Source organism: Pipra filicauda, unplaced genomic scaffold, assembly GCF_003945595.2.
Source record: "Pipra filicauda isolate LSUMZ 115617 unplaced genomic scaffold, ASM394559v2 scaffold88_size2543281_pilon, whole genome shotgun sequence".
NCBI classification, from domain to species: domain Eukaryota; kingdom Metazoa; phylum Chordata; class Aves; order Passeriformes; family Pipridae; genus Pipra; species Pipra filicauda.
Window position 1 is genome coordinate 1,866,723 of NW_024105075.1, and position 23,222 is coordinate 1,889,944.

General features: G+C 41.7%; 1 protein-coding gene across 1 annotated transcript in view; it reads left to right on the forward strand.

Moving 5' to 3' along the window:
* The first annotated feature begins 446 nt into the window (after positions 1-446).
* RAPGEF5 (Rap guanine nucleotide exchange factor 5) overlaps positions 447-23,222 on the forward strand; it is a 163,051-nt gene continuing 140,275 nt past the window's right edge. The window contains exon 1 of the mRNA XM_027738414.2: positions 447-669. Coding sequence (XP_027594215.1) covers positions 490-669 — 180 coding nt within the window. The 5' untranslated portion in view covers positions 447-489. The remainder of the gene's footprint in view (positions 670-23,222) is intronic.

The following is a 23,222-nucleotide window of genomic DNA, read 5'->3' on the forward strand; positions in this document are numbered from 1 at the left end:
AAGCCGAGGCCACCCGGGTCCTGGAGGAGCCCGAACCCCTCTCGTCTGGTCTCGGAGACCCGCCGCCTTTGAGCGGGCTGGCCACTGTCCCCCGTGTTCTCACCGCGGGTGCGGGGTCTGTGCCGGGCGGTGGGGCCACGGCTCAGGCGGCGGTCCCTGAACGCAAAGGAGTTAACAGGACTTTCTCCCTCTTCCCGCCCGCGCCTCCTCCACCCTCCTCATTACCTGCACTTTATCACCGCGGGAGCCGCGGCGTGGAGCGGGAGCGGTGGAGGCCGGCGGGGCTTCCTGCGCCGCCCGGGGCGGCGGGGCCGGGGCGTGCGGGGGAAGGTGAGCGGGCGGTGCGTGCGAAGGAGCGCCTGACCGCCCGCCCGTGTGCCTGCCTGTGGGTGGGAGCGGCGCTGGGGCTGGGGCGACGCGAGGGGAAGGCGGGCGGGCAGAGCGGGAGGGCGAGCGGGTCTACGCGCCGCAGCCCGGCAGGGATGCGGCATGGCCGTGGGCTCCGTGAAGATGCCGTCGCCGTGTGAGGGCGCGGAGCTGGCCCGAAGCTGGAACCCCGGCGGCGGAGCCCACGAGCCGGTGCAGCTGCGGCAGAAGCTGCGGGAGCTGCCCGCGCTGCTGCGGAGCGGGCTCACGCTGCGGAGGAAGAGCGCGGCCGCCGCCGGCCGGGTGAGTCAGTGAGGGAGTCCGCGGGCGGCCCGGGCAGCGCCCCCGGCGCCTGCCCGGGGGGCCGCCCCTGCCCGGCCCTGCCCTGCCCTGCCCGCCGGGCCGCCGAGCGGGAGGCCGCGGGCTGTCGGTGCTGGCCCTCCGCGGGGGGCGGGCGGGGACGGAAGAGGGAGAAAGGGAGGAAGGGAGGGAAGGAGGATGCCCGGGAGGCGGCGGGGCGGCACCTCGGCAGTCCCTGGGAGAGGGTGCCCGCGGGTGGCTACGGGCTCGGCCCACCGCTGCCAGCTCTGGTGAAAAATGAAATAACAGGAAGGGTGAGCGCGCGTCCCTGTCCCATCTCCGGGTCCCTCGCGTGCCCTTCCCTCCTTTTCCCCTGCTCTCCGCTGACAGGAGGTACAGCGCGGCTGTGCCCGGACACCAGTGCACACACGTGTTACAGCAGCGAACTCCAGTGTGCCCGGGAGAGTGTGAAGCCGGGATGGACACACCCGGCCCCCCGCCTCGCGTGCCTCGGGGACTGAGGCCGTGGGATCAGATGGGCATCGCGGAGATGCCTAGCCGAATTTCACTGAAGTTCACACATTTTTCAGAAGGCTGGTGGTGCGGTTTTATAGGTCAGGCAGTGCTCCGGTGAAATACAGCCTGACATTCCTGTGGCTGGGAACTGTGGTGGTAAGCGGCCACTCGCTCTGAGCTCTCCCTGTTGTGACTGGAGCCATATCAGGGGAGTGGCATTGCCATCAGGTCAATGACGGGTCGATCAGGTCAAACCTTACTTGCGGGCCAAGGCTGGATTGCAACCCTGCGCCTGAACACTCTAAATGAAAGGGTGGGTTTACCTGCATGGGGTTGGGTTTGTCTGTGCTGTAATCAGGCGAGCTGCTGTGTGGTTTTGGTGCACTGATAAATACCTGTGCAGGGAATTAGCGGGGGGAGGTCCACATGGTGTGTGTTTGTACCCTCATCAACTTTGCAGTACTTTGCCCATGTAAATAAATGCTTTCTCTGCATAGGGAAGTTGTGAAATATAGTAGGGTGTGAATTTCAAACTTCCTGGGTGAATGCTTTGTTATGAAAAGGTATACATGCAAGGAAGATTAATTTCTTTCCTCAAGGACATTCAACCCACAGAATAAAGACTAGTCTGTATGGAGATGCCTAATGATTTTTATTGTCAGGTGAATTAGTAATTCACCTAAGTTGTCCATAAGAACACAGAGCCAAGTGGATTCAGTTAGTTTTAAATAGCCAGGTCTTGTTCTGCTCTAAGAAGATGTTTGCAACAGACATCTTTCTTCCAACAAAGATGAGTCCTATCGTGAATTGAGTGTACTTTGTTCCACTTTTAAAGCATACTGCCAAAGAAGTGAAGTGTGCAGGGAGGATGAAAGAAGCAGTGCAGAACTGCTGCTGGTAACAGTGTTCATTTGCAGGCAGGTCTGAAACACTGCTTTAGCAAAATAAATTCATGAGGCTTCAGGGAGACACCATGCAGAGCAGCCTCAGCTTTACTCTCATGGCTATTCCTCACCACCACTGAAAGCATTTGACAAGTGAGTGGTACAGCAGTTACTCTGTAAATATTTGCAGTGGGTGAGTTGACATCCTGGTGAGAAGCCTGGGTAGCTCCTGGGTCATGCAGCTCCTCATTTGTGCTTGCTGAAGCCTTGGTCCCCTCTTGTTTCGCACAGTCCCAGCTGATGTTCTGTGTTACAGACCAGCAAACACAGTGTGACGGATTTACTGGTGGCATCACCTATGGCTTCTCCTCCCGGTACCCTGTGGGTCATCTTGTAAAGTTTTTCTTGAACTGTCTGTCCTAGCAGGAAGAAGACTGGAGAGAGGATAGGGAGTTTGTAAGGCAGTCTGGAGTCAACCCAGCAGATCTATTAGGAAGAAATGCTTTACATGTGGGGGTGGTGAGGCACTGGAACAGGTTGCCCAGAGAAACTGTGGATGCCCCATCCCTGGAATTGTTCAAGGCCAGGGTGAATGGAGCTTTGAGCAACCTGGCCTAATGGAACATGTCCCTGCTGATGGCAGGGGAGTTGGAACTAGATGATCGTTAAGGTCCTTTCCAACCCAATCCATTCTGTGATTCTGTAATCCTGTATCAGTGGGCGATGCTGCATGGAGGTGCTGTGTGGTACCAGCAGGACCTTCAGACCAGTGTCTTGGTCCTGTGTGGAGAATGGAAATGCTGTGCTCTGCCTTCTCTGGGTTTGCAGGGACTCTCCTGTGAGTGCCTGGTGGGGTGTTCTGAGAGGTAGATCATACTAAGAGTCCAGCAGTGTTGTCGATTCACTTGTTCCCTTTGAAGACAAAGTGGGCACCTGGAGTGCATGGAGGCTCTCTCCCACATGTGCTATTCTTCAAGGAGCAGTTTGTTTCTGTTAGTAGTACCCTGTGTTGATTCCTGTCTGCTCTATGCATGTGTCTTTTTCCCGTCAAAAATGGACTTTTAGGGGCATGACACTTTTCCCATATTTCTATTTAATATGGAGAATATGACAGTCATATGAAAATGACAGTATTTGGGAGAGGAAAGGGATATGTTAGAACAGTAAAATGTAGCATTTTTTATACACCCCACTCCTATGGACACTTTCCCTTTTAAACATAACTCTTAAATTTAAAAAGTCTGAAAATAAGTTTGGGGAAAGGTTGAGTAACACAAATGTGAAACAAAGATTCCTTTTTTTCCCACCTCAACAAAATATTTCAAGTTAATCCAAAGTTAATTTTCCGAGGGTTTTGTTTGCTTACGAAAAAAACATAGTCTGATCTTCCTCTCCAGTGACTTTTTCTTTGTGCTTTTTTTGCTTGTTCAAACACCAAGCTGAGAGTCTTATTTGTCCAGCTGGTTTCACCAGGAGTGTTGCTCACTTAGGTGAGCTGTTTTCAAGTAAATGCTGACCAGCTGAAATTCTGGCTTGTTTAATTTCCTAGAAAAATATTATGACCCCTGAACAGGGGGTCTGCTTCTGATGCTGACTTGCTCAGGGACTGCCTGCAGTGCAGTTTGATTCCACATCTATAAAGCACAGATAATCTACATGTGTGCATGCCTGAGGACTATGGATAATAAAATATAATGGAAGTGTTAAGGGTACTATAATTGTTTTAAGGATGTACTTCACTGCATGCTGTTCAAATACTTCCTGTGCTCCAGGGGGAAGGAAAACATTGGGTAGTAGAGGGTAGTATACATTTAAAGAACTGATTACATTTTGCAAAGCAGTATGGGGTGGAATAAATTTTTTAATCTGTTTGGATCTCTCAGTCCTTGGCCCTTGGCACTAGACTATCTGAAAATTGTGACCGGAGATGGGGATAATTGAAAATACAGTGTGACAAAATAAGATTTCCTTCTCGGTTCAGTGACCCCAAAACTGGAGAGCAGGTAGGTATTTTTTGCTTTCTGTGTTGGGATACATCCAATACTAATACGTATAAAGAACTTGGAGGTGGAAAAACAGCTTGTAGAAAAAGTTGTAGCAACCATCCTACCTGGACATTTCTATGCTGTGTATTGAATACACTCCGGTACACTCCACTGCTTCAGTCATTTAGATAAAACTGACCTCCAGTTCCTTGGCTAGGGAAGCCCAATATTTTTTTTAAAGCTCCTGAACTTCTACCTGGATGTTGGTCTTGCCCTTGAGGGTGTTTTTTTCTTAAATTCAGTCTTAGGGCAGGCACAGCACAGAGACCCAAGATGGCACCAGTGATCAGACTGCACTTGTACAGTGAGCTGCAAGGTGTAGGTTTTACTCGTCATCATCTGCTTGGAGGTTCTTTATTTCTGCTGCAGAAAATAGCAGAAAATGACCCAGTCTTTTGCTGTGGGAGTCGAGTGTGTGTCAGAGCTTGTGCAGAGGCAGAGGAGGGATCTGTTGTAGTGGGTCATTGTGCCCTGTGAGACTGTTCCCCTCTGCCACGTCCTTTCTCAAAATCTTTGGAAAGACCCTTCTGTTTTCCAGTTGGCCTCCTTGAGTTATGTGTTAAGTGTACATGTAGTAAGCATGAGTACTTTGCTTGTGAACTGTCTTTGCTGCTCTTCCTGGTGCCTGCTAAAGATATTTTCTTCTCCTCCCTTTTTTCTTGTAATTAGTGATGAAATACAGTTCCCTGCCTCTGGAAGCACCAGCAGTGAGGTCCTGCAGGCACATTAGTGTAGCAGTCACTCCATCATGCCAAAAGTCCTTTTCACCACACTCAGTTGCACTCCTAATGGAACTAATGCTGCTCCTGAGAGAGCAGAGAAGTGCTCAGAAGGAGGAGGAATTGCCTTGCACATACACAGACACACACATTTTTAATCACCTCTTCTGCTTTCTGGGCTTATATTTACACACAGATAAATACTGTTATATGTGAGCATTGATGTTGCTCTTTGTCACAGTAGTGGACCTGGAAAACCTTTTGGTTTTGGTGTCAAACCCCATTACTCTGATAGTGTGAAAGATCTTGCTGTTCGGTGCAAACCTTCGCCATGGGATGTACCTTTTGGCTTGATGGAAGTTGAAGAGATACTATGACTATTTTCTCTTCTGAGACCTGTAATTACTTTTGTGAAGTTCCTAGAGGTCTTGGGCCAGGCAGGTGTTCTCAGACTGTCTTCACCTTAGCTCTGCTTTGAGCAACTACTTTGCTGTATGTTTACGTCAGGATGTAAACTGACTGTAGGGTTACGGGTTGAAAATTAACCACAGGAGTTAGGGTACAGCTGCTAAAAGTCTTCATGAGTTCAGGGTGAGACTGGAGAAGTTCATGGAAGAGAAATGTATTGAGCATACATAATCCTCATCAGGCACAGAAGGTTCCTGAGCTGAAAATAGCTGGAGGGTTGGAGAGTATTAGAGATATCTATCATATATTCTGGCACTAGCAGTTGTTATGCTGTTGGAGACAACTCTTCTTTGGCAGGGGAAAAAAATCAAACTATATGCAATCTGTTTTAATTAAATGAAGTATCCGATCCTCTCAACCTACATTCTGCTAAGCTTTTCCTCATTTCTTGTTAGAAGCTTTCAATTACAAATGTCATTCATGTAGCTGTTCTCTAATCAATTCATTTGGCGATTGGGGAAACTCTAGTGTTGTCAATGAGGTTTTTGCCACGACATTGGAAATTGCCTGCTGGAAATACTCAGAATTTCCAGTCCTTCTTTCCATGGCTGCAGTGTGGTGGTAGTTGACAGTTACATTTTGATTGAGCCAAGCATATCGATCTGCCTGGTACCCAGGTAATCTCACAAACGACTGGCATTTATGGCAGCCCATATCCTTGTTGGCAGCTTCTCATCTTCATAGTGCCTAAGTGACCTTGTATTTCATGCTGCTGAATTACACTCTTTTCCTAATATTCCAGTTCTTGAAGTCACCTAATCTTCCTGTATGACATTCTGTTTACATAGGTTTTGACAATACCTCAAATTTTGTGCCATCAACACATTTTAGTAGCACTTTTATACTCTTTTGACCAGTGCTGTTAATGAGAAGATAAGCAAACACAGAGAAATTGTTCTCATGATTTTTTTCCTATGTTTATATATACTATAGAGGCTTTAAATTTGACATTTCTTCTGCATTAAAAAGATGCAGTGTTGTTTTGTGTAGATGCTGTACTGGCTGAAATCAGCACACAAAAATGCTGGATTGGCTCAGTGGATTGAAAGTTTTACTGTCAGAAGTATTATCAAAGTTGGCTGTTTGATATTGGTGACATTTTGATTTCAAGTCTGCCATAGAGGTTCTGCTCAGTAACTTAATACCCCCATCACTTTGCAGTTATTATGTGACTAAAAATAGTCATGGTAAGTAGTCTTGAATTTTTCCTATTGTGATCAGGGTTATTATGTATTCCTGTTAAATGTACTCGATTAAAGTAATTGTCTTTCACATATCATATGTTGTATCCTTGAACTTGTCAGGTCTGTGAGTGGTGACACATGAAATATTAAGCAACGAGTAAAACAGCTTTAGCAACAGTGACCATGGTAGATGATGGGGAATTTCAGTGTCTCTTGTGTTTATTTGCATAATTTGCTTCATAGTCAGTGTTCAGTGAATTACTAAAATGAGAATACTTCTTAATTAGGCCATATGTTATGACATCTGAAAAATTGTGCTTGGGTTTGATAAACTACAGTAGAATGAAATGGAAGGCAAACACACATTTGTGTCCTAGAAAGTAACCTAGTATGTTTTGCAGAATGCAAAGTTATTTTTCTTCCTGAGGCTGGGAATTAGTCTGATTGCCAGGATGATGCCCGCTACCTGTGGTCTTACACTGGCAATGGGAGTGAGGCTGGCAATGCCTGGACTGACACCTCAGCTGCTTTCTAGCAGCCTTGGGAAGGCCCAGATGCAGCACTAGCTGGTGCCGCTGCCAATGTACGGGCAACAGATACCATTATGTGGCAAGTGTTCATGGAAGCTGAACACTGACCCCTTGAAACATAAAAAATGCAGCAGCTTGCTTTAAACTGTGGGAGAGGTTCTGTTTCTTTTCTCTGTTTTGATCCAGAGTATATCCTGTCCCTCTTTGACCCACAGTTGCCTACCGTAAACCACAGACTTGACTGCAAATTGAGCTCAGGCTGAAAATACCTTGAGCTCATTTTGCCTATGTGCTTCTTGCCTTGTATTGGTAGTAATGTCTTCAGTTAAGGACTCCAAAAGAAAGTATTGATCAGCCCTGTATGTTTTTGTAATTCTGGTTGGACAAGGATCTCACTATTTTCACTTTTGGTTTTGCTCCTGTTTCTAAGGGATATAGTCTGCTGATCCTCAGATGTGGTGCTGCTCTGTGTGGCTTGGAAACCTATCAGAGAAATCTATGTAGGAAATAATATCAACTCCATTGGAATTAAAAGGAATGTATTTGCGCATTTGCAAAACTTCTGCTAGGGTTACATCTTGTTGAAAGTTTTGATTTAAAAGTGAGCTGATTGTTCCCTTAGTTACATACTTACAGGGAAATAAACAAAATTTACTTTGGAAGTTGTATACTTTAATTTGCTTGGTTGCAAACCTGTATTATTGGTTAATTCACTCTAGATTTCCCAGCTGCCAGGATGAATGAACAACACTGTACTGTACAATTATGACAAACTCCATTAAGATTTGTATTCAGCTGTTGTTATTTGTATGTCCCCAGTGGTTTGAATTCCGTTCGCACTGTGAGGAAATTGCAAAACAAGCTGTGCATTTTTATGCTGATGAAAATGCTGAAAATAGACAGTGATAGCTTTTCAAAAGGGGAAAAGAAAAAAAAAAGGAAAGCAGAATATGCCATCTTTTCAACCTAACTCACAGAAACCATTGTAGTAAAACAGATTTATGTTAATTATGTAACAATTAAAGTAACATTTTACATATAGGAAAGGAAGGTCCTTGTTCTTTATACTTATGCTATGTAACTTCATACTTGGACAATATAACTTTATACTTATACTATGTAACTTTATATTTATATTATATAACTTGCTTATTCAGTTCCAGATGAAGTGTTCCTGCCCACCCGTGGTTTCTGACCTTGTCCCGGGTGGGTGCTGGGCGTAGCAGCCAGTGTATGAAGTGATGATGTTCAGTATGCAGACTTTTGGTCTGGCTCTGCTTAAGTGCTTGAGACTTCAGATGGGTTTCACCGCGTTTCTGTGCCTGATCACTGGGCACCCAGATGCTTTAGGTCTGGTCATACAGTCATCTCCTTGGCATGTCAGTCATTTTCTGTTAGGGATTCATATTAATGCCCAAAAAAAGAGCCTTAATGTTGATTGGGGCTCAGTATGGTGCTGTAGGGCTGAAAATAAAATGGGACACCTTTTAACTCTGGACAGAGTGACAGTGCCCTGTTCTTCTGTAGTTTTTTAGGGCTGTCTTAGCTGGGCCACACATACATTGCTCTGCTCCCGTCCACAAACTCCTAAACATCTTTTTCCCCAAATCAGGCTATGCAGGTCCTGTAGGGTTCATATGAATGGATCCATTTCAGTGGAATATTTTAGTTTGCTTTTTAGTATCTGCTGTATAAACTTAATCCATGACTTTATCCTTTTGATTTAAACAATTTTCGTTATATCTGTGCTTTTGACATGAGTTTAAGGATAAAAAAGAAGTAATTGGGGCTCTAAAGTTAAAAGCCGTGGAAACAGGATTTGAATATTTTGAAATTCTAAGTATAAAAGGCAGTAGCTATTCATAATTGTCACTGTGTCTTTTATCTCAGTTAACTTATGGCTTGGCTAGTCTGACCTTGCAAAATGGTCTTGTATTAAGCTAGGGTCAATTATTTATTTAATAATTTTAATCCTATGGTATACCATTTTCTCTGATCATTTCCTTTTTCACAAGATATTTTCCTGGAGAGAATATTAGAGAGAGGCTAACTGATTAAAAGTCAATATATTTTTTATGGTGCAAAAAGAAAATATTCTGCTGATTGGAGGAGAAGAAAACACTTCAATCTATAAATACCAGTGGAGCTGTATTCATAGTATCAGTAAGGATCTTTTGCCTTCAGTTTTGGAACTGAATTAACCCATTAAATCTTAAAATGCCAGATGATTTCTAGTTTTCCTTTTTTTAAAGATTGATTGTGAGGAATGCATCTTTCTTTTTTTTCCCCCTTGTTGGTGAGGAGGTGGCCTTTCTTTCCTTCCTTCCTGAACCTCATACCTAAGTCTTTATGTGACTGAGACGTACGTGTGCTACATGAATTCAGAATCCCAGAATATGCCAACTTGGAAGGGACTCACAAGGATCATTGAGTCTAACCCTTATCCCTGCACAGGACCATCCTAAGAGTCACACCATGTGCCTCAGAGTATCATCCAAATGCTCCTTGAACTCTGTCAGGCTGGTGCTGTGACCACTTCCCTGGGGAACCTCTTCCAGTGCCCAGCCACCCTCTGGGTGAAGAACCTTTTTCTAATATCCAGTCTCAACCTCCCCTGACACAACTTAGGCCATTCCCTCAGGTCCTGTCACTGGTCATCACAGAGAAGAGATCAATGTCTGTCTCTCCTGTTCCACTCACGAGGAAGTTATATCTGCAATGAGGTCTCCCCTCAGTCTGTTCTTGTCCAAGCTGAACAGACCAAGTGCCCTCAGCCACTCCTGATATGGCTTCCCCTCAAGGCCCTTCACCATCTTTGTTGCCCTCCTTTGGACACTCTCTAAGAGCTGAATATCTTTCTTATATTGCAGTGACCGAAACCACACACAGTGTTCAAGATGAGGCTGCCCCAGTGCAGAGCAGAGTGGTACAATCCCCTCCCTCAACCGGCTGGCAATGCTTTACCTGATTCCCCCCAGGACATGGTTGGCCCTCCTGGCTGCCAAGGCACTCCTTTCTGGCATCTCATTCACCAGTCTGTGTGTACATCCAGGCTTGGTGCATCCCAGGTGCAGAATCTGGCACTTCCTCTTGTTGAACTTCGATCTTGTTGTTTAACCATAGAGTGGGTTTTATATGTGCGTGTTTTACTGTGATCTGCTGTTAGCTTTTCCTGCAGCTGCCCCTTCTGAGCCTCTCTGCAGGTCATTCATGTGTCAGCATCAGAACTCTGACTGTGAAACAAGCAGCACCAAGAAAAGAGCAGTGGCTGCTTGAAATGATACCACTGGCAGGAGAAATGCTTGTCAAACTATGCCCTTCGTGGTGAAGTAGACAGTATGCAGTTTGTAGGTCAGCATTGAAGAGCAGGAAATACTGCATTTTGGGTTGGAAAAAAACCTAAAAAACTCCCACAAAACTAAAAAAACCCACTAAAATCAAAACAAACAGAAAAAACAAACCTAAAAAAACCCCCAAACACCCCCCCCAAAAAACCCTAACCAACAAACAACTCTACAAAACAAACAAACAAACAAACAAAACCCGAAAACCAACAGAAAATTGAGGTCCAGACCACTTGTGAGCATCAAGAATTTATGATGTGGCTTTGCGGAGGGAGAGGAAAGAACAGCATGTGTTTGGGGTTTGTTTTTTTTTTTTTTTAAGATGATAAGCTTTTAGTTGTGGTTTCCTGGCCAAGTTCTGGCCAAGAGAGCTAGACCCAGTGGTCCTAAAACACTCTGTAAATACAGATGGATGTGGTAATCATTTGCTGTCATAGACTGCTACTGTACACTGCTCCATGTCATCCCATAGGTGAATGCACTTCAGTGATATGTCAATTGATTTTTAAAATATGGAAAGAAGGGGAGAAAAACAGTGCACATGCATGGTTAGCTCTGAAAGTTGCAAAGCTGTTGTTTATTGGATGGCTGAAGGAATGAGCTGAAAGTATCCTTTAGATCTACTCTGAGTCCCAGCTCATATACAGTCCAGTACTTTGTTGTGGTTTGTTATTTCTGCAGTGCCTGAAGCCTCTTGGCCGTGAAGGCAAATCTGGGGGTATGGGCTGAGAGTCTGCTCCTGAATCGATGTTTCAGGACCAACGAAGTTGTGTGGTGTTTGTTAAGGAAAGCCAGACTCATGGGAGATGCAAGCCCTAAAGGAAAAAGAGCAGAATCTAGTAGTTAGCTGCCAAAGAAGAAAGGGGAGGACACAACCTATCCCAAGCTTAAGTATGTTTTGGCTTGAGCAGGATAAACTGTAACATCTGTCAGGGCTAGCACTGATTTGTGCATGGGAATACTTTAAAGTACTCTTCCTCGCATTTTGTTGGAAAAAAATTAGTTAAGAAACAAAATTTATTAATCCTTTTGGATTTTACAGTTATGAACACTTTTGAAAACTTAGAATTTAATTTCTATTCACAAAGAACAGCATAATCATGTTCAAAGTTGGAATTTTGGTACTTTAAAAACTTATACTGTGCATACCATCTTAAGGTTATACTCTGTCAGCTTGAAGAGTGTTTGCAAATGGTTAAAAGACCTACTTATTCTTCAGTATCCACATGTATATAAGAGATTGATAAAACTGCTCAGCCTGTTAGAGCAGAGTAATTCATAAATAGTGTCTTTGTAATTGTCTTTGACAGCAATTGCTGCAGCAAAATACATAAAATGCAAAAAATAATAATAGTAGTTAAATTAATACCTCTTTATTTATATTTTTACTATTATGTTGAAGGATATAAAGAGGAACATTCAGCAGATATTTAATTTCTTGTTTTATCTCATTAAACAGACAGTCCCAAAACAAATGAGTTTCAGATTAGTTTTACCAAAGCTATTTATCTAATTATGGCTTTCTCTGCACTTGAATGAATGGCTGCAAATCAATAGGTCTCTTAGGTTGCCAGGACACGCATTAATATTGGTGAGTCTCCAAGCTGAATAGCAGGAGTGATGTGTCTTGTTTTTTTCCATTGAGATGTCTGTCCTCAGTTCATACAGTGTATGCATAAACTGAGAAATTATCTGAAGGCCTGCTTAAAGAGTTTCGTTTTTAAGTTCATCATTTGCAATTCAATGTGGCAATAAATATTTACATTCTACTGGTAGAGGTTTTATTAAAAAAAAAAACAAACCCAAAGCAATTATTTAAGAGGAAGCTAGTGTAAATAAAAACATGTTGTAGTGGGTCAAGATGATGGTTAATCTAGTCCTATATCCGTAAGTTTTAGGTTATTCTAACAGGTAATAGTTTTAGCCACAAATATAAAGTTTTTTGTGCTTTCAAAGGAATGTGTGGGGAAATGTTGTATAGCCTGCCTCCCACACTGTTTTTTTTTCTAGTTTCAAATAGTCAGGTGCCTTATACTCTGGGGGCTTGTATATACTTGGACTTGGTTAACAGTAACCGTTCTACTTAAAGCTTTTCATGTTACGCCTATACAAATCCAGTCTTTTAATGAGTCTGGATAGTATTTTGCCTTCAGATTCACCTTGGAACAGAAATTTACGTAGCTTGTCTCTGGGGTTTGGTGAGAATGACTTTACAGGAGAAGGAAAATGAAGTTTTGATTTATTCTGTTGTTAGTGAGAGGCTTATTTTTTATCAGTTTTGAATATCCTACCTTTAATTTAAGTGACCCTTCTACTGTTCCTATGAGTCAGGGAACTTTGTGTACTGTTAGCTTTTTATTTTTTTTTACAGCTGTTTTTAAAGCAAGCAAGCCCAGTCTCTCTAGATGACTCTTTCCATTCTGTAATAATTTTTGTCACCTGGCTTTGAACTCTGTCTGGTTCTGCAGTGTCCCTTTGAACTTGTGATGGCTTGTGCTGAATGTAATATTCTAGATGACACTGCACCGCTGTTTTATATAAATCATGCAATTTCCTCCTTCTATCCCTCATGTAGGCTTTTCATCCTATCAATCTGCTATCTTTTTTAGAACTCCTGGTGGCTCTGATTACTTCTTCACTGAAATGTCTTCACAGCCATTCAGGTTGCTTTCTTTAGATTGATATAGTTAATTTAAAGCCATATAAATTGTCAGCATTTTTTTCCTTGCATGGGCATTACTTTGCATTTGATGTGCATAAACAAAATTTAACATGGAGTTCTTTACTCACCTACCTTGACTAGGTCCATATGAAGTTGTTTATTGACTTCTGATTGTGACTAACCAAAATCATATAAGCAAAATTTGCTTATCTTGATGCTGACATCGCAAATATGTTTCATTAAACAGCATTGAGCCTAGAATACAATGTTGTAGGATCTTTGCATTTTCCTTTTCCCTGAAAACAGCCTTTTTAGTCCTGCTTTTGTCCTTCATTACTTCGCTGTTCCTTGATCAACTAAAATGTTTTGTCTGCACATGAAAGACTGCTTCAGCTTCCTTTGAGGAATGTTATGTGTTAGGGTGAATGCATACTATCCTTGTTGAAGCTGGAGGTACAACTGTAGAGTATTACTGTGTAAGTGGTCCCTGAACATACAAGAAAACCAGCTAATACCACATCAGTCTTGACCTTGTTACAACACACCGTGTCAAAGGCTTTCCTGTTCTTCTAAGGGATGTAGGAATATTCATGACCAGTGAAGCTCCTGTTTGGTGGGTGGATAAGTGTTTGGAAGGCTCTCCACAGACTAGTAACCAGTAACTTTTTCAAATACTCTTACAGGGCTCTGCTCAGAGATTATCTCTTGACTCTGCTACTATCGGTATTTTCTTTAAAAACTCTATTGGTGGAGCAGAGTTATTAAGAAGTAGCTACCTGTCCAGTACATCAAAGAAGAAAGAGAAGAGAGGGAAAGTGCATGTTTTATTCTTTATTTTTCTGCTTAGGCAACTTTATGGCCATACTGCTATTAGGAGCAAAACTATCTAACAGGTAAACCATCAAAGATTTTTGAAGAATGTCGCATTGCAGGCAGCTATTCTCTATTCTTGTAAAGTTCTTCACTGAAAACAGAGACAGAAAATGTCCCAATAGTGAGTGGTCTTTTGCATTTAAGCAGAAAGTGTAGCTAATAGAGCAACCCTGCTATTGAATCAAAGCTGTGGTCTTATTAAAAACAATGTAAGCTTATGCTCTTTGAGAATCCATTTATACTTTGATAATCATTTATTTATTGTAGAAAAGTACCTACTTCAATTGTTTATTAGTAGTAAAAGAAGTTACAGGAAAATCTATGGTAGGATGGTGGGAGTGGATAAGGAAACATTACATTTGTCCATTCTGTAAATAAAAATAGTTGCAAAGAACTTATCCAGAGACAATAATCTCGTTTTATAAACCTGAGTTAAAAACAGTCCCCTGTCACTGAAGAGATAATGGTAAATTTTGTGAAACTTCCAAAACTGGAAACCTGATTTTAAATTTTTTTGAGTTAAGCAAGCAAACAGACTGAATCTTCATCCCTTGCTTTAGCAGTTCTTGGTGTTATCTGACTTTCAGAAACAAAGCTAAATGCTGAGGGTCTGTGAGTCATCTTATTTTTGGCCAGAGCCAACTCCAGTTTCAGTGTGTGTATGCTTGTTTCTTTTTACCATGACTTTTTCCCTCCTAAGTTAGTCATTGTTATCTCTTGGCACGGATAGAGAGATTAAAAACATCAGCAAGCATGAGGCATGCTAAAAACATGCAAACAAACTTCCCATCTAATCTTCCAAACCCCAGAGTGTTCCCATTCCTATTCCTTTGTTGTTCATGAACCCATCTGATCTTTTGATTGTATCCTGATGGAGGGAGCAGGGAGGTGAATTGCAAGGCAAGGGTTTACTGACCAGGAATAGTATCCTAGAGGCCCTCTTCACCTAACTTCTGTTGCTGTGTCCAGTGTCCACAATAAACATTGTGGCATTGCACAGAGAAAAAGCAGCAAACAGATTAGATAGAGGTAAAAACCCTCTTGTTTTAATTTTTTTTGGAAGCTTTGCTTTTTGAAGAAGTCTCTGTGTATCTACATACCAAAAAGGTTTGTAAACTCCATTTAATTTTGCTACAGTTATTTTTGGTGGTTGAGAAGTGACCAAATAGATAGATACCCCGTAGGCTTAAGCTGGTTTGGATGAAGCTGGCAAAGCCCTTGTGGCTTTTGGTAGTGGTTCCGCTGAGACAAGGACTGGTTTGAGGACACCTCTAAAAAGCTGGTGTGGGAAAGGATGGAGCAGTGAGCACGGTGATTGGGGTGAGTATCAACTGGTTCTTGAAGACAGTGTATCTCAGAATGAGGGTCTCTTAAAGGAAGTGATGGTTTGCCATCAGTTTGCTCTGGTGCCAGAGTTTAACCCATGGCTTGGGTGTCCTTGCTGCAGAGCTATCAAGGTGGACAGCCTTTTGAGATTGTCATGGTGAAGGGGTTGGAAGAGTCTGAACAGATACTACCTACTTTGGTAGGGCATCCAGGCTGCCCCAGGCTTCTTTAGTGAATTGATGAGAGCAAACTGAGTGTCCAAGCAGACTAAGATGTCACTGACATCTTGCTTTTTGTTACTGTTCGTGGAAACAGAGGTAGACCACCTCTGCTAGTCTTTGACATATCAGTCACTGTGGTGAGGAATAATGTCATAAATTAATCTTCTGGATAATTTTATTTCCCTGATTCAGTCTAAATTCTCTAACAAATTAGTGTTTTCCATGGGCATGTTACTTGAACCAGCTTTTCAAGACAGCAGTTCCCCATGTCTTCCACCTCCTACTTTGCGTAGGTCAAAAAACATTTGCTGACTTAAAATGATATTTATTAATGACTTTTAAATCTGAGTAGGCTGGTAACCAGGATACAGTGGGCAAGTGGAAGGAGGATAACAGCGTATTATTGATGCTGCAAGCATTGGCTATGATGGAGAATATTAAAGAATAAGAAAGTTAATTCTCTTTGCCCCTAGACCTGAAAAAATGCTGTCAGTCTTTACCGCTGTCCTTTTATTCCCATGGCACAAAGCACTCCTTCAAGGATCTTGGGGCTATCTCAATATCTTCTCAAGAATATTGAGAAGACTCAGTATGATGAAGAAGAACACGGTGTGTGGTAGGTCAGGGAAGATGCAGCTTCAAGTGGCACACAGAATGCGTGAGCTGCTCCTTCATCTGGTAATCGGAAGCTCCTCAAATGTACTGTTTCATAGCACTGGCTGCCAGGCCTGGCTGTCCTCAGGTGGTGGAAACGTGACCCGGTAGAAAGGCAGTGATGTGTGAGTCCTTTCCTCTGATTGTACTACGACATCAGCAGACTGTTCTGCTGGCTCTTTGATTGCTTTGTTCAGGATACATTCAGCTATACTTTGGCTGTGAGTAATGCAGAGACTATTCTACTTTTCTTTTGTATGCCCCAGTTCACACAGCTGATAAGCACACTTACGTTCACATTGTGCATTTCTGCTTCTCTCTTACATGTTCTAGTGAGTATTTCTTTAAAAATAGTTATAGTGCCACTGGTGCTGTCTTCCATGAGGGATGAGGTACACTCCTGGGTTGTTATCTCAGATTCTGCAGGTACAGGCTGTGGATACTGCCTCATGTATGTTTTGAAACAGCCTTAAAAAGGTCATCCACAACTTTCAAGCCAAAAGACTTCTGTTTCAGAATGAAAGTTTATAATCAGTTGTGTAGGAAGGCTGCTTAACAGAATTTCCCTAGACTTCAAGAACTACAGTTAAGCTTTAGCATGACCTTCTGATACGTATTTTTCTGGACTATGTCTGGTGGATGTCTGGCCTGTTCCACGGAGAGAGATGTAACCCCTAAACAGTTCCGCTGGAGGAGTAATTTTCTTTACAGAACCTGATGTACAGAGATCTTGTTGAAATCTTAGAGAATTCAATGTCTTTGTCAAGAGACACATCTTACACAGACATATATGTTCAACTTCATAACATACAATTCACCTCAGATCCCTGCACTGCTATGGACTTCTTTTTTCCACTGCACAAATGTTTTTCATGCAAATTTAGACTCTAGCTTTTTTTTTTTCCTTTTACATATGACTTTGAATATGGGAATAAGATTGACTAGGATATAGACATCATATGGTTGGACTTCTGTTGGGATGAAAAACTAGATAATAGTTGCAAAAAAAAATGCAATTAAAGGTTAATTAATTCAGATAATTTAATCAGATGTAAAAAGCAGAAAAAGTTTCTAATCTTTTGACTCAAATTATGAGGTTGGGGGTTTTTTTCTGTTAATGGAGTGGTATCTTTCTTGTAAAGGCAAAAATGTGCCTTTTAAGTTGTTAAAAGTCTTCATAACGTGTATAAGAAATGAAACAAAGGGATAGGAACTTTATGCTTTAAATACCAGGTCTGCTTTTGCTGGAGGGAAATTAATGACATCGTGGGGGATAAGAGACTGGTGTGGAACAACTTGAAGTAAGATTTATTTGTTTGTTTGTTTGTTTAGTTAGTTAGGCTGCCTAAAATAGTTTCTTCATATGTACTTTCTCCATGAAAGGTTTAGTGCAACACAGTTTAATACATCCTTTTTCTATGAATTTGAGTGGGGTTATCATCTCAGAGGGTGTTAGTCTTGGAGTAGTATCTTGTCAAATTTTGTGGCTTTTTGCTTAAACTTCATTTTGTTGAACATCTGAACGTATTCTAAACCTGAGGAGAGGTGCAGGGATCACCTCTGAAGGCCCACGCTGTCTTGAAAATAAATGATGATTGCGGAGAACCCTAATAATGGCAGGTTCTAGTAATGAAATTTTCAAAAATCTCTTGTTGGACCAAGGCTTCACCCTTCAAAACTGGAGGTAAAAATGAGAAAATTCCCTGGTACCTGCTGGAAAATCTCAAGAGATAAAGAATGTAATTTATATTATTTGGTTTTGATTTTACCATACTAAGTAAAATTTGTATATGTTAGCTACCTGGCACTCGAGCAATTTTACTGTGTCAAAAAAAATTTACAAGACACTCATCTCTGTCTTACACATGTATTTTCTGATTCTGTAAGTTCTCAGTCTAGTGAAAGCTAAATTTGCCTAAGCTGCTTTAAGTGGTTGTTCTTATATGCTAGACTCTTCTTCAATTTCTAATCCTATTCCACATCTAATGATTATTGCACACTAATTCCCATGTTACTCTGTGTGCTAAGCAGTCAGGATTGAATTATAGGTGTGCAGTGGTTTCCAGTACACCAGCAGAGACTTTTGAACTGCCTTGTTTTTCAGGTCTCTCCCCATCTCAGAGATAACAAACCTCCCTTTGGATGTGGAGTGCACTTGAATTTTCATTTGTTCCTGCTTCAATGACCAGACTAAGGGCTTGCAAGCACAAAAAAGATGTTATCAGAGTTAGTGCAATCCCAGCCTGCAGACAGTTTGAAGGTGCTGGTAACTGAGCTCCAAGTAGTGCTGAGGCTCTGCTGAGAGCAGGTGAGGAGTTCCTGGATCTTCAATTGCTTATGTAATCCAAGTGAAAACTTTTTCTTTCTTTGCATATTGAGTGCTTTTTAGCTCTGTATAGCGAGGCCTTGATTGCTTCATGAAACTAGGATAGTTAAGCTCTAATAGTTTTTTTACAGAAAAGTAAATTACAACTGTTCTTCTGGAAGTGGTTAAGAACTCCCACTCTCCAGTCCGTAGTAGGTTGGCACGGGCTTGTGCCAAGAGCTACTGTCAGTGAAATTAATATTGTTCCCAAGAGGTCACATAACAGAGTGCTGCCAGTACAAACTACAGCGCTGCAGATTCTCAAACTGTTAAGGCTGTAATGCAAACTCCTTTGACCAGAGCCTGTTCACCCACCCTGGAGGCCACTCCTGCTCTCTGAAAACCTCAAAAGCAAGAAAAGCAGAAGTCTGCAGTTTTAGTAAATCTCAACATTTATTCCATTTTAAACATCCTGTAGGTATACCTTCAGGCTACTCTGGGTATATGGCAGAGAGCTTGTGTGCTTCTAGCCCCTAGCTGAGAGCAGACCAGTTGGTCTCAAAGTGCTTTAAAAGAGTGGTCACGATCATTCCCGTTGCATGGGAAGAGAAACGACTTGCTGAAGGTTGGACCACGCCATGTTCAGGAATAAAACTGAGGTACACTGAACAGTTTGGTGCTTTTCCCTGTAGGTCACTTGGTCTCTGCAAAATCAGAAAATCAGTTTCTCAGAAACAAAGAGGAAAGAATTTCAGTGTCTTGTGCCAGAAGGGAATAACCGTGCTTTAATACTAGGAATAGGATTTGGTAAATTACTGGGTGACCTACCTTTTCTGCAGGCAGTTGTGAATTTGGCGCTCACTGGGAGCAGGGGCATTAAATAACAGGCATATTAAAAACATACCTTGTAAAGCAATCCATGGACTGTTTGTATGCTGCCTATTAAAAAAAAAAAGTTGTCAGAAATATAGGCATTTTTCAAATACTAAACTAAATTGATGCTATTTACTGTGACATATTTTCATAAATCATAATCAAAGCACTGAATTTTAACTTTGTCTTTTTTGTACTTGAACATTAAATATACTGTATTTATTGAAAACTATGCAACTGGTTCTTTAACTTCAAATTGCTTCTGAATGAATTAAGATTTTAATGCATTTTCTTATTCAATAATATATGCACTCCATATTGACATTTTTAGCTATTTGTCAGCATTGTTCACAGCTGATTTGCTGAATATTTGCTAATATTTGAGGGGGTTTTCCTGCGACTGTGTTCACTGAAATATCTGCAGCAGTACTGGATATTTTTTTCCCTTCTGCTGCTTGTTAGGATTCTTGTGGCAGAGATGAGCATCCTTACAGCTGGCTTATGGGGGCAGTTCACAAGAAGGCCCTTGAGCCTGTACTGGGGAAAACTAAGTACCTTACCAATACCAATGCTGGTTTTTGCCTGACACCAGAGAGGGAACATTTGAACTTACTTCTGTGTGATGGGTGGTTCGTAGTGACAGGTGAGATGAATCACTTAATTGATTGTCTGCTTTAAAATTTTTAATATATTTAATCTCTGACAAATGTGGATTGCTGAAGGCCAAGGTCTGGCACCATTATCTACAGTAATGTTGACAGCTCAGGTACATCAAGTCATCAGCAATCCACACCTGGCACACTGGGTAATGTGATGGGGAAAAGTTTTGGTGGGAAAGCTAACATGAAATGTGTGATTTTAAAAGCCTTTTTTAAAACACAAGACGCATCTAGTAAAGTGCTTCTGGTTGCCCTGAAGCTTCACAGACTTTGTCTTTCATGCCCGATGCCGCTGATTGGAGAAGCAGAATTAAATTTTGTCTGGGAGTGATGGAGCCAGAGGGAATTACAGAATGCTTTGGCTTCTGAGGGACCTTTAGGATATTGTTTGGTCGATCTCCTGGTCTGTGCAGGGCAAACTTCAAAGCCAGAGCAATTGTGCAGAATCTTGTCTGGTGAAGTTGTGAAAACTCCAGGAAGAAGATTTTATGGCCTGAGCATTTATTCTTGTGTGTGACACACAATTTCCTAATGAAATTTCTTTTTACTAATGCATGCTTTTGAGTCAGGCTGCCTGGCTTTCAGAATGCCTTTGCCAAGTTGATGTGCTATGCTGCTTCCTTTTTTTTTAATTTGGAAATGAGAAGGTATTTTGCTGGCAACACAAGAAATATGACAACAGAGGTACTTTGAAAAGCTTTTAAGTATGCAGACAATCTGTGTTTTCCTACTCCTGATCTCTCTTTTAACTGTTTTGTTGATGTCTTCATTTAGATTTAGCTGAAAAGAAATGGTAACCTGTCACTGGGAACATCTTTTTAATTCTAGTGTGAGATATTCAGTATGCATTCCTTTGAAAGCTCCAAATAATGTACTTTTAAATTCAAACTTGCATTATTAGAAATATTGTTACATAAAATTTTAATAATGACTTAGAAACCCATCTGCTCTTATGTACTGCCCTTCAGATCAAAACCAAACCACATGCTGGTGGCCAGGGACAAAATGATAGATTGCAAAGACCATCTACTGTATTTATTAGGTGCTGAGTTTTAAAGAGAAATAAGTACAGCAGTATTGCTAAATGTTTATGGCGACAGTCTGTACAGTGCCTATTTTGTACTGAAAAAAAGGGAGAATACTTCTTTCCTATGAAATGTTGCTGGCAACCAGGAACAGTAAAATGCACTGGGAAGCTTTTAAGGTGGCATTAGGAAAGGTATGGCTGAAATGGCAAACTAGAGCACAAATGCTGCGATAAAGTTTGGTTAATGAAGGAACATGAATAGGCAATTAAGTGTGCTCTACATATTTTAATGTTATATAAAGCATGATAAAAAGCAGTAAAATTTGGATTCTTCCTTTTTTCCATATTTAATGAACTCTCATTGCAAACATTGTATTAGCATATAAGTTAAAATGTCCATATAAGTTAAAAATGTCCATTATCTTTTTATAAGACAGAGAAGAGAAAACTTATTTAAACTCTTTTTCTATATTATAAATTATGTCTGTAGCCCGTGTAGTCTACATTTGATCTATGGAGTTAAATGAGATGGGAATCCTGTTTTGTTTAAGCTGATGCACTTAATGTGAACATGGAGTTGGAGGTGAAGTTCCCCATTACTGACACCACTGAATTTTGTATTGTCATTTTTTGTGAGCACAGTTAACTTACTCTTATGTTGACAGAGCAGAGACACTGCTCTGTCAACATAAAAAGGATTTATTAGGCATGTTTTATGCCATCATTCCTTAGATAGTTTTAATTCAGCACAAACAAGTGCTTCCTCTGAGCACAGCTGTTCCTTCCTGCCTCCCTCCACGTCCCACTGCTTTTGCCTGTGCCCCTGCTGCTCGCCTTGCCGGATTGTGTTTGCATGGCTCCCCGGTGACCTGGAGGAGGGAAATAATCTGGGTTAAAATTAATCGTTATTAAATGAGTCTTTCAGCTTGGTTCAGGACATGGACACATGTGGAAGCACAAAGGAGAAGAGCGGTGGGAATGGGAAGTTGAATCAGGAGGTGTAGAGAGGATACGACCTGCTTGTCAGCAGCCTGATTTTATGGTACTTTAATCTGATCGTGGGAACTCGTCATTAGCAGGAGAGTGGCCGTCTTCTTCTTTTAGTAACGTTAAGTTTCTATCCAAGGCATCCCCCTCTGCCAGTTTACCACTCTTCCCTTTCTCTCAATTTGAGTAGGTGTCAGGATGCTGTAGCTTTATTTGAGACACCAGATACACACAGAGGAGGTTTGGGGCTGTGTTGGTGCCTTCCTGAAGCTGGATTTATCCTGGGCTTTTCTCCATGGTAGGATGGAGGGAGATGGAGGAGAGACACCAGCCAACCCTACCATATTGTCTTCTGTGATATTCTTTTCTATTAACTTTTTTTGGGCACTGCAAATAAATTTTGCTCTTGGACACTAAATTATGCTAGGCTGTTGAGACTTTGAAAGTGGCTGGTTTGTGCCAGATTAACTAAAAAAGAGTTTTATTTGTAGCATAAACCCATTCAGCCATATTTAGTTTGCTAGCTACTGGAAAATAGAGAAATGCTTCTAAATGCATAGCTTTCCTGACCGTTGCTGTCTCAGAAATAAGTCTTTAAACATAAAGAGCACTGCTTGTCTGTATAAAAAGCATCCATTTTCTTCCCACATGCCTTTTTTGGGGGGGGCGAAGTGAGAATGAGCCATGAGTTGTTGATTTCCCCTTTGTGAAATAAGTTATTTTGTAAGTTCTTTTTATACAGAAAACAGATGAGAATATACTTCTTGGTTTTCTTTTATTAATGACCCATTTGGGTTTCTCTGGAGAGCTTTGCAAACTCATCTGGGAACCCTACATTGCAAGCTCTGCTGAATACAGATTTCTCTTTTTACAGCTTTTTGACCTTTTTATGCTACACATAAGTATATGAACTTTAAGATGATCAGGAGAAGGTCTTTCCTTTATAAAGAAGATCCTTTATAAAGGGTTTTATATTTAATCTTAAATAGATATTAATGGAGAGAACTTTTCCATTGGTTGTTCTTCATTACCCGTGAATTCTGACGGTGGGTTTCCTAAGGAGCAGTGGGGGAAGGTTGTTTGTTATGAATATTGTTTGGCAAAAAGTCAGGCGTATTCTATGGTTTCATATGAATTATATCTGCTGAAATTCATCTAGTTTCCCAACCAACTCTGCTTGCTGTGCCTTAGCAACAAGAAAAAAAATCTGTTGCCACGTGGAAACGGATTGGGGATTCATGACAACACTCCCTATATCCAGCCACCCTCAAACAATGGT